The sequence below is a fragment of the Medicago truncatula genome, chromosome 2, assembly GCF_003473485.1.
Source record: "Medicago truncatula cultivar Jemalong A17 chromosome 2, MtrunA17r5.0-ANR, whole genome shotgun sequence".
Taxonomy (NCBI): domain Eukaryota; kingdom Viridiplantae; phylum Streptophyta; class Magnoliopsida; order Fabales; family Fabaceae; genus Medicago; species Medicago truncatula.
The window spans coordinates 47,177,428-47,194,525 of record NC_053043.1 but is presented as its reverse complement, the minus strand read 5'-3'; the positions used below and the strand labels follow the sequence as shown (position 1 = coordinate 47,194,525).

The following is a 17,098-nucleotide window of genomic DNA, read 5'->3' as shown; positions in this document are numbered from 1 at the left end:
TTGATAAATATACCTTGACGTATACATTGTTATAACACACCTTCTAAAAAATAAGTAGATGTATGTTAGCAACTCCTATACGGACCGCATAATCACCATTATAAATTTATTTTATTTTTTTGACATTTCCATTGTCAACTTTTTGGTTTGTTACTATGTTATGGTTGCTGCTCTTTACCCAATATATTTTGCTTGCGCCTAACTGAAATACCGAAAATATCCCTGCGTAATATGCGCTGCCAATGGAGCTCAAATAACTTGGTTATCGCTTATAGAAGTTTTATTAATTAGCAAATTTCATCTTGGTTTAAACGGTCATAATTTTTAGAGCCTATTATAGGTTCTTCAGTCACCACCACCATTAAAGTCTTTCCTCTGTAGATTCCTTTTCAACTTTAGATGGCTCTCATCAATTTTTGCAAGTGGCATACCACGAATATAAATATTATAAGATAGAATAATGTCTGCAACAATAATTTTAACATAATCTTTTTAACATTTTCTTCAATTGAATAAAATATATTTGGATCTTATCACTTTATGTAAGACTCATTTTCAAAATAACATAACCAATATTTTACTTGATAGGAGAGTGACCGTTAGAAATAGAGTGTTTCATGAAAATATATAACCCTTTCTCATTTGCTCAAAGTCAAAATCAAGACTTGCTCAAAGTAAACTGTGCAGATTAGATATTTAAGACTTGGGTCACTGCATGCACTGCTTTGGATTAGGACGTAATCGTCATAATGCATTATATGGAAAAATCACAATATTGTTTTAGCAAACAATTTAGGCACCAAATTTGAATGCATGTGCATCTTTAGGATGATTGATGTGTATATGAAACCAAATTGCTGCAATTTTCCATTCATGATCAAGACAGACAACGACATTAAAATTCAGGAGCAACAAGAAAAATATGCTCTCATATCCTACAATTTGCCACCCCATTAATTGGCACACCAAAACTTTTGGTGGCGTCGCTTCTTTTAGTTTCTAGAGGTCACTACACTAAATTCTGCCGATGTTCACAAAAATATATTTATAAAATGTGTGATAAAAATAAAAACTTTCATTATATATACGAACACGAGTAATTACATGTAAAGTGAGCTGGTATTAGTATCCACAAGTTTGATTCGATATATAGATATTTTTCTCAACAGTAAGCATGAGAATTGAGGACGAGTGCTATTTGAGAAAGACTAGAATGAGTATTATTATTTGAGGCCATTTTAATTTTTTTTGTTTAACAATCCTCCTATTCCGATTGAAAGTGGATTTTGATGATTCGAAATTTTACCTGAATATGAGTAAAATATGGCACAAAAATGCTTAACCATTAACCAATAACAAATTACATCATGTATAACGTTGAAGGTATAATAATACGATTAGATCAGATTGGTTGACATGTATATATAGACGGCCTTCACCATGACAACCTATATACACATACATATGTTAAATCCAAAACGCTTGTTCGTGGAGATTGCTTTACATGATATATTGTAGTATGGTCGAAGGAGATTATAATTTAAGTTTCTCTCTATGATGATAGAGAGAGCATTTAGAATAATGGAAGTCGTATATTCTATGGTGTTTGATATCATGCTTGGATATTTGAAAAACATTTTATTTTAGATATAATATGTGAGGAGGCGGGTGTTTGTTGGGGGTGATTTCTTTTGGAGTCAGCCTCTGTTACTCGGGTCCTTATTCGTCGTTACTAGCTCTTGTATGCGTTTTTTGGGGTTGTTAAGGTGTCTAGGGTGTTTGGAGGTAGCGGGTCCCGTTGAGCTAAGCCTTTTCCTATTGATCTGTTTGTTGCTTGCACTACCGCTTATCTTGTCGTTTGTCCTACTTGTTGTGTGCAGGTTTCCGGTGGACCGATTACTTTTGCTTTGAGATCGGGAATCGGTGTCCAGCTACAATTTTGTTTGGCGTGATTTGGTGTTCTCTGGTGTACCAGGGGTGAGGGTGCCCTTCTGATTTGGTCATATAGTCTGGTGGGTCAATCACTTTTGATTCGAGATCAGCTCTTTGGATAGTTTGGTTTTGGGCTTTTTATGGTTCCTTTCGGTGGATCGGAGGTCGAGAGGTGGTGGAAGCTGAATGATCTTTCGGATAAGAGCTTTTTGGATGTGACTCTACTTTGGAGTTTCAGGATTGCGAGTTTGATTTTGAGGGGTGTTTTTTCTTTGGGGGGTGAGGAGTAGTGACGATGGGTGGTATTGGATATCGTTTTTAGAGTGGTCGCTTTCGTTAAGGGGTCTGTTTTAGGTGGTGACGTGTTGTCTTCAGGGGTGTTTTTAGGGTATTTATTTTCGGGTGTTTCGCCTATATACGATGCTTTTTCTTTGTATGCTCAGTTTCACTGGTCTCTGTTCGTCTTGAGCAGAGATCTAGTTGTTTAACAAAATTTGTTGTTTCAAAAAACAAAAATAATGTTATGCGTCCGACTTCTGGTTGGAAATTTTTTTAGTAAATTTTTTTTTTTAGGGATAGTCAAATTTTACTTATAAGTCCATATCAGCAACCATTTACCCCTGATGGAACTGAATGGTTAGCACCAAATACATATATAGAGAAAGAGAGAGAGAGAGTATCCGTGAGAACTAATATCTATTGTGAGAAATGAAAACTATTAATAGCAATCATTAGATATATTTAATGACTCAGACTAAGAGTCTTCACTAAAACATTAAATGAGTTGTGTCGCACTCTATCACCTATGTTTCTCATCAATCGTTTATCAATAACTATATATAATTACATTTTTAATATTCCAAAATTAGAAAAATGTGGCTCCCGCCAAAAGAGAGAGTGCTTCGCAAAGCATCGCTTCCCAATAGTACTCTGTTTTTATATCCTAATGTGAATACTTGTTAGGTACCAAGTCTTAAAGAGCAAGAGTACTCTTCCATTGTAGATGATCTTATAACCTTGCAATTCTTGTATGAATAATAATTGATCTATACTGGCTTAGAGTCCAGTCTTTCATTATCTCAAGACTCATTTTCACAAAGGCTCAATCCACTAAGATCAATTTCACAGCTTCAGATCTTCTCCACCTCGTAACATCTCCCAATGACTATCAAATCTAAACATTGAAAGGCATAGCCGTCCGTAACAACCCCTTCATTATTACTCTACAACAACTCCTTTTTTGTGCCTATATATACAATCATTCACAACAATGCAAGATACACACTCTCTTATGACTTAAACCCATGATAAGAGCTCATCCCAAAAGACTAGTTCGTTAGGTGGGAGAGCTTCATGACTTAAGTACCATTTCAAACACTTGATCCATGAGACTCTCCCATGTAACAGAGTAGCCTTTTGGGTTGGGCGCTCTTTATGGGCTTAAATCCTAACACACTCCTTTCCACATAAAACCTCTTACTCTCTCATGAACTTAAACTTAAACATGAGAGTGTTTGCGGTTACCACTCTCAACAACCAACGAAGTTGCTCAACCCATTTAAGTTGGTCTGATGGTATCAGCTTAGGACTTAGGAGTGTACTCCTCAAAATTTTAAATTTGATTCTCCCTGATATCAATTTAAGTTGACTAATTTAACTTCTTAACTAAAGAACGAAGCCACTCCAGTTCAACTAACCTTCTAGATCATCTTATATAAGCAGTATACGATGCCCCGGATTTCTTGCGGATAACAATAACAATAGACCGGTATGAATGTAGTATTAAGCATTGATTGAATTAGTTGAGTACTGTTGCATTGCTTTTTGACTAAGATATGCATGTCCAAATGACAATTATTTCGCAATAGCTGTTTGAACAATTCTCCAAATCCAAAACCAACCAATGGGAAACGACGAGAGATTAATATTACGAACTGACTTGACTTACATGAAGTCAGAGTTCAGAAACCCTAGTGAGTGTTACACCTAACAAACAGACTTAACAAACGATAAAATAATTGATCATATCATTACTATTGAGCAATAATGAGATATTATAAAAACTAGACTATAGTATACTACAAAAATAAGAGATTATTACAACTACAAACTTATCATAGATATTATCTGAAAATTTTTATAATTGCAAATTGTTAGTATATAAGATTTGTTTTTCTTCATTTTCAACATATAAAAGATACCTCTATGCATGCGACTAAACAATCATTCAAAAATTTATCTCATATAATTTTATATTTGATACTTCACAAAACTTATTATATAAAAACATCTTGCATATAGTTTGAATTTGTATATAATGGGCACAGTATACTATTTTAAATGGAGGTAAAAATAAAAATATCCAATAGTCCACAAACAAAATAAAGAAACAATTATTGTTCAGACTTTAGTTACCTCACCGCCAAATCCCATATTACTAGGACTCATTTCCCCTAAAATTGAAGGATTAACACACAAAAAAAAAAAAAAAAGTAGAATTGATTTAAAGTTAGAATACGAAGTTTTAGCATTTATAAAATTACATAGTTTGATGAATCAGTCTCTGCAGTTGCACAAAAAGCATAATATGTTTACATCAAAAATAGTTTTTTTAGCCTTCAATTAATTTGTTTAGTGAAGAATTAATTTAAGGGAAAATATATAAAATTATATTTTTATCATTTGAAGGGTATTTAATATATATCACATGGCGTAGGAAGTTGTTTGGTTGGGAGGAAGAGTTGGTGTGGGGTTGTGTTGAGCGTCTAACCTTAGTTGTTTTGCATGTGTCAATGGAGGATCAATGAGTTTGGAAATTACATTCATCTCGTTGTTATACGGTTATCAATGCTTATAACAACTTGTATTTGGCCTTTTAAAAAAAAAAAAAATTATTTTCTTTTCAAATTTAAATCTACGTCATAATTAATTGAACTCCAAAATTAACTACAATTTAATTGGACAATTTTTTTTAAGGGAGTTGGACAAATTTATTAATAACCATACAATTTTTTTTTTTTTTTTTTTTTAAGGAAACCATACAATTCTTTTTTAGATTTAAAAATAATATAAGATGTATAACAAAATAAACTAAAAAATTCATATTTATTGAAAGAGCAAAGTTTACTACTGTTACATTTACGCGATGCTACCAAAACACACGAAGCTTGTTTCCCTTGATATGGCAAGCAACATGAATTAATGCTGATTACAAGGTACAATTATCCAGCTCCAATTTTTAATATTCCTTGGCAATTTCTTCATTGCGTTAAACGTGAAATTAATCTTCCTGTTTTGCGACAAAGATTCCAGGAAAGGAAAACAAACAAGATTTGGTGACATTTTGTTGTTATGGACTGTGGAACATGGAAATGTCTCGAAAGGTTTCAATTATTTGTCGCAGGCCAACTATTTGATGATATTTTTCTTTCTTGATGTTAACCTCATTCATATTCTAGCTTTTATCTATAAAGATAAAGATAATGGATGATTATAATTTTTGCATTCTTTCTACCCACGTTGACATTTCAACTTTTGTCCATAAAGATAATGGAAAAATCTGTTTGTGAGATGAAGACTACGGTCACTTGTAAGCATTTGTTCAGGCTATATCATTTTTCAGCGTAAGACTCTTACCTCTCACATCTAAGACTGAACATCTAAAACGTGACTTGAGTGGTCCGATAGTGGAAAGCTAGTAGCCGATGGTCAAACAAATTTTGGATAGGCTCTAATAACATGTTTGAATTTGTGATTGAGTTTAACACAACACCAGCTTGTAAGATAAAGACTACCCAACCTATAAACATTTGTTCAGACCATATCACTATCAGTGTGAGACTCTTAACATACGTAGAGTAGTTTTCAATCTTTCTAGTTTCATTCGCTTTTTAGTTTGTGCACAAAAATAATAGACGATTAAGCGTTTTGTCATTTTTTTTTCTATCGTGATTAACATTTTAGCTTAAGTCAATGAAGATAATGAATTGTTAAACATTTTCCATAAATATATTCGATGATTTAGCATCTTTTAGTTTTTGCCTTGTTAACTGGTTAACATTTTTCATAAATATATTGGATGATTTAGCATCTTTTAGTTTTTGCCTTGTTAACTGGTTAAGCTTTGTTCATAATCTTTTTTGAAAATATTTGTTAATTCTTAGTTAAGTTAGTCATCAGTGTAATCTTTTTCATTTCATATATATGGACTGTATGTATAAATAGAGTCTTTTGTATTCATAACTAATCAGTTGATTAAGTTATCAATAAATGAAGTTTCAGTAAAATAGAAACATAGCAAACTTAGATTTATGAGATAACTAACTGCTTTAAGAAACAGCACATAGTCTTAATTATAACATGGTTTCTTAAGATATTGAATTTGTTACCTAACCAAATTTTAATATTTCTAAGTACATATACTTCATAAAAAATAATATTTGTACGTACATATATACATCGGTTCCCATTGCATTTGTGTGGGTAAATATGGAAGAATTCTGTTAAATATAAAATTTGATCACACCAGAATATAGATCTGTATAATAATGTTTTTAAGATTACCGTGTTTTCTTCTGTTCCCCCTGGCTACCGTACCAATTCTCTATTAAATGTAAATAACCATACAGGGCAAGCTACTACCTATTTATGGAGCATAGTGTCTTTATTTTTTGCTTTAAAATTCTATTTCAACTTCAACAATTTCTTTCTTACAGCTTAAACTAGCTGGCCTATTAACCAATGTCTGGCTCATTTAGTACAATTGTTACAAGAATATCAGCTATTAATATTTTCACACATTTACTATTTATTATTCAACTTTTTTTATCAGTATTTATTATCCACCTACATGTAACCCTAACTACTGACTTTTTAGGCCAACTAGAGAATTTTCACGCGTAAACTAAGGAGACTAATCATATTGAATAATTGAGACTCTTTCAACCGACGTTTTTCCATGCACACCAGTCGGAGATTGAACCTCCACTATGTTGGTATGTCAGGTATCAGTTAGAAGTTCCACATTAGTGGTGTTCAATCTCACTTATGTGGTTGCTCTTATCTCAATGTGATGATCTCCGGTATTTTAGGACTTCCTCATGAGTCATGACCTTACACACCACATGTTTCAGATAATTAACTATCAAATGACTTGTGTCATAGCATATAATTGGTACTAAATCATTTTCTTGTTCATAGCTTGGATTACTTTAATTATTAATTTTAATGATGTAAATTGCTAAAGTACATGTTTGGAAATCCTTTAAACAAGTGTTAAACATACCTTTGAGAAAATCTAACTCTCTTGGTAGAATGACTAAAACATAATATGCACAACTTGTAATTTAGAATACAAGTAGATTCTTATGGGATCCTATAATGGCATATAGAGAATGGTAGACCAGTAACTCTTTCCCTACACATACCCAAGGTGTGACTAATTTTTTGCATTGTTTATTGTAATAAAAGTTGACACGGAATCTTCCAAAATGAGATAAGTTTGTTGGGGGTTGAGTCTTAGCAATATTGTTGACATTTGCATCTTAGTCCTTCCCTCACACTGTACGTACTAACTCTCTTCTTATATAAAGTACTTTCTTAATTTGAATTTCACACACACTCATCAAACATTAATTCATTAAAACTCAAACACATACAAACTCTCTCTTTCTCTCTCTCTTCTCTCTAATGGAGTTTCTTACTTTACTTTTTATTTTTACAACAATGCACCTGTGTTTCCTGATCTGGAAAAAATTTGATCAGAGAAGGGACCAAGAGTGTTACATATTAAACTATCAATGTTACAAGCCAAGTGATGAAAGAAAACTTGGAAGTGTACAATGTGGCAAGATTATAGGAAACAATGAGAGTATTGGTCTTGATGAGTGCAAGTTCTTCCTCAAAGCTGTTGTCAACTCAGGCATTGGTGAGGAAACTTATGCTCCAAGAAACTTCATCGAAGGCCGAACTGTGAACCCTACGTTGGAAGACGGAGTGGAGGAGATGGAAGAGTTTTGTAATGATAGCATTACAAAGCTTCTAAATAAATCAGGCATTTCACCTTCGGAGATCGATATTCTTGTGGTAAATGTATCTTTATTCTCTTCTGTTCCTTCTTTAACTTCAAGAATCATTAACCATTACAAAATGAGAGAGGATATAAAAGCTTATAACCTATCTGGTATGGGTTGTAGTGCTAGTCTAATCTCATTAGACGTTATTCAAAACATTTTCAAGTCAGAAAAGAACAAGTATGCTCTTTTGTTAACATCAGAGTCTCTTAGTACAAATTGGTATTCAGGAATCAATAGGTCAATGATTCTTGCAAATTGTCTTTTCCGTACCGGCGGTTGTGCAATTCTTCTCACAAATAAAAGATCCTTAAAACACAAAGCTATACTGAAGTTGAAGTGTTTAGTTAGAACTCATCATGGTGCTAGGGATGATGCTCATAACTGTTGTAGTCAAAAAGAAGATGAACAAGGTAAACTTGGTTTTTACCTAGCTAAAGATCTTCCAAAAGCAGCTACAAGAGCTTTTACAGATAATTTAAGGGTGTTATCACCTAAAATTTTACCAGCTAGGGAATTACTTAGGTATATGTTAATGTCACTCATAAAAAAAGTGATAAAATATTTTGCTCCTAAGTCAGCAGCAAGATGGTTTGGAACAAGTAGCAAATCACCAGTGAATTTCAAAACTGGTGTTGATCATTTTGTGCTCCACACTGGAGGAAAAGCAGTGATAGATGGAATTGGGATGAGTTTAGATCTGAATGATTATGACCTAGAACCAGCAAGAATGTCATTACATAGATTTGGTAACACATCAGCAAGTAGTTTGTGGTATGTGTTGGGGTATATGGAAGCTAAGAAGAGGTTGAAAAAAGGTGAGAGAGTATTGATGATAAGTTTAGGTGCTGGCTTTAAATGCAACAGTTGTTATTGGGAAGTAATGAGAGATGTTGTTGTTGGTGATGATAGAAATAATGTGTGGGACGATTGCATTGATTACTATCCACCACACTCTTTGGCCAACCCATTCATGGAGAAGTACGGTTGGATTAACAATATTCAAGATCCAAGCACTTTCAAACTCAAACTTGCTGAGTTTCTTCTCACTCTTAAGTGAGATTCATTATATTCATATCAATCAATTATTATAAGGTACTAATTTACATGTGTTGTATTGTATTTTCTCTCATTTTTAAAGTAAAAGGAACAGACATCATCACTCATGATTTTGTGCTTTTGGATTTTATTACAATTTTTATGTTCCTTATGCAATAAGGTCTTCAGTTTCTAAATTTTGTATGATATCATAACTGAAACCTACCATGGTACTTGTTTAAATTTAGCGGGGAATTGTTTAAGGCATTAAATGGTATGTTTTTATAAAAATTTGTATAATTAATATATTGGAAATATTTAACTTTTTTAAGGAATAATTTCTTATTTTGAAATTCTTAAAGAGTGTTCTCGAGGTAGATCATTAAATTAAATAATGTGTATTATTGTTTCTTTTTTCCTGTGTTTTATTGGATTAATTTTTTAATTTTTTTTTGTTTCCACAGATTTCCTACATCGGAGAAAATCTTATTGATACATGTGAGACACTAAATGTGGATACATTTTTAAATTGAAATTCAAACTTTTGTGCGCTAAATTATGGAAATCTAGCATTTTCTACGAAACCCAACCTGTTGGTGTATTCGATTAAATATTAGCATATAGGATTATGTTAATATTTTTTCTATTTTGAGGAAGAAAAAAAGTTGTAACATAAAGTATTGTTCTTGTTTTACTAAATACATGTAATTTTCATTCTTTTTAAAAAAAAGTATATTTCATTCTTCATGAGTAGAAAGGATATATGTTGAGTTTTGATGGGGCTGTGTGTGTGCATGTATACTTTCTTTTTCTATGTATATGTAATTTTTAATATTATTCCAAAGAAATAAAAGTATATGCAATTTCCAATAGAAAAGTTTATAAGGGAAGAAGACCCTACTTCACTTCAAGGTTACATCATATCATACTACTAGTTATGCAATTTTACACTTGCATCATCTATCAGGACCGGTGTATGTCAATTTCCTCCAAATCCATTACATTAATTTTGTGTTTTTGTTTCAGAGAAAGGGACGGGTTTGAATTGGAAATGTCAGACAAAAACTAATTATGTTCTTTCTTTTTTTTTCTTTTTATTGAAAATTCATACAAAATGATATTTCAACTCTTAAAGGACAATAGTCCCAAAAGATTTGAGCTACGGATTGGGTTTAAAAATTAAGATTTAAACTCGGATTATCCATAGTTACTTTTGGTCTAAATTTTGCATAACTCCTACATAGTTAAATTATTTTTTGAGTCTTATAAGTGTGGTTCAAATGTAAAAGGTTGTAGATTCATTTGATGTTGTTGAATACGAATTTAAATCTCTCATATTCATTATTATTTTTTGTACTAAGTTTGTATGAGTTTTATCGTTAGATTCTTTAAAAGATTTTTTTAAAACTATAAATTATGTTGTGCTGCTTATCCCTTATAGTAGTCAAAGCCTTTTATATTTCCTCCAATTGATATTATTTTTTTACATGTTTTTTCGCTTTGACATTTTGTAATATTCTCTTTCTTTTTGTGTAAAAATTAGAGGTGAGAATATCTACCAAAAAAACTGGAGATTAATTTCGAGAGTAAATTACACTTCCCTCCTATTCAAGATGTTTGAACTACACTCTCCTCCTCTCTTATGTTAAAATATACACTCCCCTCCCCTCTTATTCAAAACATAATAGAAAACTTTTCATTCTCCTCCCCTAAGAGAAGCTTGAATTACATCCCTCTCCCCTCTTATATTAGAATCTATACTTTACTCCCTTAATATTTTTTTATTTCAAATAATCTAGCAAAAAAATAAAAATCTAACACACTTCGAAAAAATAGTATTGCGGGTTTATTTTAATATAATAAAAAATTTAATACATATTTTTACTAATTTTTATTCACAATTTCATTAACATGTAATTTTAAAACATATTATAAAATATGAAACAACCCAAAATAAAATTAAAATATGTGAAAAATTACAAAAGACAATAATGCATGGTTATTTAAAATTTAATTTTATACTCTAAATTATAAAATCAATAGAAAAATATTTAAATTTAATTATCATCGACATTTAAATTATAAAAAAATAAATTATTTTTTCTTAAATGGTGGTTCAAAATTAATATATATCATAAAAATATTTATTTATGTTAAAATAGATTAAAGTGTGGTGCTTGTTTAATTATTAAGGGAGGAGGTTGTAATTCAAGCATCTTATAAGGGAGGGGAGTATAAATTTTACTTTTTAAGGAATGGGAGTGTATATTTCAACATAAGAGGGAATGAGAGTGTAATTCAAGAATCTTTAAGGGGATGAGAGTATAATTTACTCTAATTTCTATTGTAAAATAATAGGTGAGAATAATTTCTTTTCACGCATGCATCTAATCAAATCATAATAAATAGTTCCTTAAAAAAATCATAATAAATAGTTATTTGTAAAGATATATTAGGAACTAACTTTAAAATAGCATTTTGGAGCAATTTGATCGGAATAATGTGTGAAACAAAATTATAGTGCCCATTTATAGAAATTAAATCCAAAATATAGAGATGATGATAGTTTAGATTGCACAGTTAATATAATTTATGCATTGCTAACGCAATTTATTTTTTGACTCATTGCCCCACACGACCTAAAATCTCTTGATCCGTTCACCCCTATGAGTAAATAGATACATGGTTCCATGACATGGTAAAAGCAAAATCACGAAAAAAGGGAGCAGCATCCATGTTCCTATAGAGGTTTGGGTCCCCCTATGTACCTTGAATGTGAGACGTTGATTTTACTTTTAAAATACATTAATTTTAAGACCTAAGGAATGACAACTTGCTAAATATGTCGATGCTTGAAACATGTGCACAAAAGTTTGTGGCCCCTTAAAATGATGAGATTTTAAATTTTTACTCCATATATCCTAGCTTCTAATGTGTTTTTCTTCCCGGATTTTACTTTTACAATTGCTAAAAGTGTTTGTGATTTACAATGAACTAATGCTAAAAAAACCTCTAAATTTTTTTATTAGGGCTCACGTAAAAGTGATTTAATGAGTGTTGATTTGACAAAATAATTTGATTGGTGATCCACGTGATTTAATCGATGTTGATTTGACACAAATAACTGGATTAATGTTCAAGGTTAAATTGATTTAATCGTCTTGATTCGACATAAATAAGGCAAAACAAACTTAAGTTTTGAAGCACGATCATTTAAAAAAAAAAAACTTTTTGGCACAGATAGAGACTAATTGGGTTTACGGTCTTAATCTCCATTACAAGGATATGAGTAGTATCCTTATTTATTAATTTTATTAAGTCTGCAACAACTTAACCTAATAATTTCTCTCTAAAATGTTGCATTAGATTAACAACAATTTAACCTAACAAATTCCATTTAAAATGCGCCTAATAATTTTCCTCTAAAATGCTGCATTAGGTTAACAACAATTTAACCTAACAAATTCTCTCTAAAATGCAGCAATCCCTAATATTTCTCTTCACTGATGAGCTTCTCATTCCTATCATGTTGTGTCACCGTTTGTATATATCTATTGTTTCTGCAGACTTTTTATTTTTACAAGTTGTTGTATACACTTATTTAATACGTTTGCAAACAGAATACCCTAATTTCCATGCAAACTCGGCTATGTATAACAATTTAACCTAACAAATTCCATTTAAAATGCGCCTAATAATTTTCCTCTAAAATGCTGCATTAGGTTAACAACAATTAACCTAACAAATTCTCTCTAAAATGCAGCAATCCCTAATATTTCTCTTCACTGATGAGCTTCTCATTCCTATCATGTTGTGTCACCGTTTGTATATATCTATTGTTTCTGCAGACTTTTTATTTTTACAAGTTGTTGTATACACTTATTTAATACGTTTGCAAACAGAATACCCTAATTTCCATGCAAACTCGGCTATGTATAACAATTTAACCTAACAAATTCCATTTAAAATGCGCCTAATAATTTTCCTCTAAAATGCTGCATTAGGTTAACAACAATTTAACCTAACAAATTCTCTCTAAAATGCAGCAATCCCTAATATTTCTCTTCACTGATGAGCTTCTCATTCCTATCATGTTGTGTCACCGTTTGTATATATCTATTGTTTCTGTAGACTTTTTATTTTTACAAGTTGTTCTATACACTTATTTAATACGTTTACAAACAAAATACTCTAATTTCCATGCAAACTCGGCTATGTATAGCAAACCCTAAACCGCGTTTCTCTATAAAAAAATAAAAACTAAACCGTGGTAAATTACACAGACAACAGAAGAATCATATATTTTGATATTTGCAAATGGAAGGACGTGATCTTACGACCTTCCTGTCATACCACTGCTTAACTAGTATTCTAATTTAACATGCATTTTATCGATATGCATATTTTTTTGAGAATTAAAATATCATTTTTGCGATTTTTGTTTTTAGTTTGAGATGTTTACACCAATTTTGGCAGTTTTCCTATTTAGTTTTGTCGCAACTTCTTGGTCTATTATCTAAGGATTTAGACTGTGTCGTGTAATGTCATGTTTTTTGAACACAATAAAAATGAGATTTTCTATGTTGACACTCTCAATCATCACTTAGTTTGATTGTTTCTATGACTTTGAATGTAACTCTAAAGTTAATAATATAGTCAGTTTGATACTTATATATGAAATTCTACAAAACCCATACATCATATAGGTTAGAGTCTAGTTATGAAATTATACTTAATCTCCTAAGGGAATCATCTTGCAGGCTGTTGCCAGGGTCTGGAAGTCTTTGGCTCCATCTAAGATTATTCTTTCTCGTGGCAACTTCTTCTGGATAGGATTCCTTCTAGGTGCAATCTTGTCAGGCGTAGTGTCCCCCTCCTGGCGGGGGAGCTTGGGTGTGTTTTCTGTCATGCGCCGTCTGAATCTTCATTGCACCTGTTTATCTCGTGTCCCTTTGTCCTTTCGGTGTGATACCAGGTCGCTAGGTGGTTGGGTTGGAAGTTTGTCACCCCCTTGGTCTTGCCCAACATTTTCTGTCTTTTACGAGTTTAGGTGGGGGGAAGAAAGTTAGGTTATGTTTGCTTCTTGTTTGGCATGTTGTTGTGTGGACCATTTAGACGTCCAGGAATGACCTAAGTTTTTCTGGTGGCGTTCTCTGTGAGGAAACTGTGGTGGACAAAGCGAAACTCTTAGCTTGAAAGTGGTTCCTGGCTAAGTGCCCTGCTAGTCCTTCACTTTTCATGAGTGGAAGGTGCAGCCCGTTCTGTGCTGGCATCGGTAGGGTGTTCAGGGAGTTGTGTGCCTTGGCTTGCGTGGGGGGTTGGGTGGGGGTTCTCTGCCTCCTCCCCTCCTGGCCAATTTTCATGGTGTTTCTTTGCCCTTCTTCTCCGTCAGGTTGATGTTGATTTCAGTGGTTTTTAGTCTTTTTTTCTTTCCTTTTTTGGTGTAGTTTTCTTTTTGTTTGTTGTGGGGGTTGTTATGGTGTTTCCCTTCGGATCTCTTGCCTGACCCTCTATTTGAGTTGGGGGTTTTCCTAGGGGGCTTTTTGGGCCATCGTTTGATGGTTTTGTTGGTGTATCTTGTACAGTGTAGAGTTTCAAGCTATTTTCAAATATTAATTCATTGTATACCATACAAGACACTTTCCCTCTCCAATCACAGTTTTAATCACAATTACAACTTGACAAATCTTGAAGACAATATCAAAATCACTTCAACATAAACCAGACATTTATTTTATTATTTAATATATTATTATGTTAAAAATTACATTTAATAAGATATAGTTTGAACATATGTTCATATATTGGAATCTTCACTTTATAAGACAGAATTACACTGTCCTCTAAAGAAGAGACATATTTATATAATTGAATTAAACCAATTCAAATTCTAAGTTGGTACTAAAACCTATTAAATATCTATTGAGTAATTCGTTACCATTTGAATGTGTTTATAAATAAAAGCAAAATATAGATCTCACAATTTGATTATATAAGGTTTTGTATATTGAGTTAAATACATTCTAAATACTAACATATTACGAGCCTTTGAAGGATAGTGTTCATTATATATAAACTCTTTGATTTGGAACATGTTTGTTTACACGGTAAAAGCCTTCTAGACGCATGTTTGGTTAGAAGTTCCAATTGGTAGCTTCCTTATCTCATCGTTGAGATTGCATTGGGAATTGATAAACCTTGCTAAAATGCTAAACCAAACATACAATTCGTTAAAGGTATGGTGTTCAACTACTTATATGGTTACTCTTGACCTAATATATATAATCCACGGGCTTCATCTATGACCCACCATTAATATCAAAGCTGATGGTGCGTCTTGTTCCTTTGAAGGAGAATCAACGGGGGTGCAAGTACTACAAGTAAACAAGATTGTCAAATAAGTTAACTCTTAACTTTAATGAGTTTACGATTTTACGTAAAAACGAGTTAATTAGTATGTAAACTCTTTTTTTTAGTAAACTCTTAGAAGTTGATGGAAACTTTGATAAATTTGGTAAACTCTTAATTTTATTAGTGATTTACTAATTTACGATCCTACATTAATTTAGTCTTAAAACAAAAACTTTAATTTAAGTATAGGTTTTGCTGCTCCTAAATTTAGAAATTATTCTTTCAGAAAATCAAATATTATAAATTTCAATGCATTGAATATATATATTTTCATAAAAACTTATTATTAAAGGTCTTTAAAGAGTGTTCCGGAGGGGTTAAGACCCTCTCCGTTTAATCTCTTCTCCATTTCTTTCATTTAGAGAGATAAAGACACAAAAAATCTTAAAAATAATTAATGATTGTGAGATCCATTTAATGATAGGACCCACCAACTATTTTATATGTCTATATCTTTTATAAAGGCAGTCTTCATTTAATTTTATAATTAGAGAGGATCTCAACTCATTCCGGAGGCATTCATTAGTGTTTTCTGTAAGTATTTATGTGCTGCAACATCTATTGGTGTGATAGACAACTATTATACCTCCATGAGTCAATCATAAATATTTATCAAGTTAAAATTATGTATGTCTCGTTATAGACTTTTTTTTTTTGAAGGAATATGTTTCATTATAGACTTGAAATGTTGATTTTTTTATAATGTTGATGATGTTATATTATTTGTATATGTTATTTTAATATTTGGTAAACTCTTACGAGTTTACATAAACTAAATGAGTTAACCAAGTTTGACAACCCTACAAGTAAGTGTTTGTGAATGAAAAAGCATATTGATTCGTATTGAATTGAGTTAACCGAAAGGGAGTATATTGAATTGATAACCTACACTTGAATGAGATATTGTTGTGTAGCAAGTGTGATGTAGGGAGTCTCCCATTGCTTAAAAAAATGAAGGCTAAACATTTTATAAGAAAGATGATTCATAAATCCAATGTATTAAGATTTTCAATAAAGATGCGATGTCAATTTACATGTGTGGTTACTCTTGATCCAATATATATGATCCTCTCCTCCAGACTCCCCATGATTCAACACTTGTGAGTCAACCTGGTTTCATGTTTTAACTCACTCATAAACAATTTCTTTTAAAAACATATATATTATGTATGGTGTATGTGTGTTTATTATGCCATTCATTTGCTTAATAACAATGATATGAAACTCTGTTTTTTTGTTGTTGGTGATAACGAACATAGTATATAAAATAGGCTTAATTGCATTTTTGGACCCCTATCTTTCCAAAAGTTGCGGTTATGGACCCCTAACTAATTTAAATACAAAACAGCCCCCTATGTTTTAATTCTTTGGCAGTTTTGGACACCCAATCATTGTTGACTCAGTCAACGCTGACGTGGCACCCTAAGTGAGTTGCCGCGTGTCAATTTTTTTTTTTTTTTTTGGCTTGGGGGTTCAAAACTGCCAAAGAATCAAAACATAGGGGGTTGTTTTGTATTTAAATTAGTTAGGGGTCCATAACCGCAACTTTTGGAAAGATAGGGGTTCAAAAGTGCAATTAAGCCTATAAAATATGGCACTTTATGCATGACGTTGGGTAAACATGGGATAGCATCATAGCAATATAA

General features: G+C 31.9%; 1 protein-coding gene across 1 annotated transcript; it reads left to right on the top strand.

The window, feature by feature from the left end:
• The first annotated feature begins 7,534 nt into the window (after positions 1-7,534).
• LOC11422156 (3-ketoacyl-CoA synthase 12) lies at positions 7,535-9,952 on the top strand. The gene is made up of 2 exons (XM_003597264.4): positions 7,535-9,098; positions 9,506-9,952. Exon 1 carries the CDS (start codon positions 7,621-7,623, stop codon positions 9,061-9,063), a length of 1,443 nt encoding a protein of 480 aa, XP_003597312.1. The 5' UTR covers positions 7,535-7,620; the 3' UTR covers positions 9,064-9,098; positions 9,506-9,952.
• Positions 9,953-17,098: the final 7,146 nt, after the last annotated feature.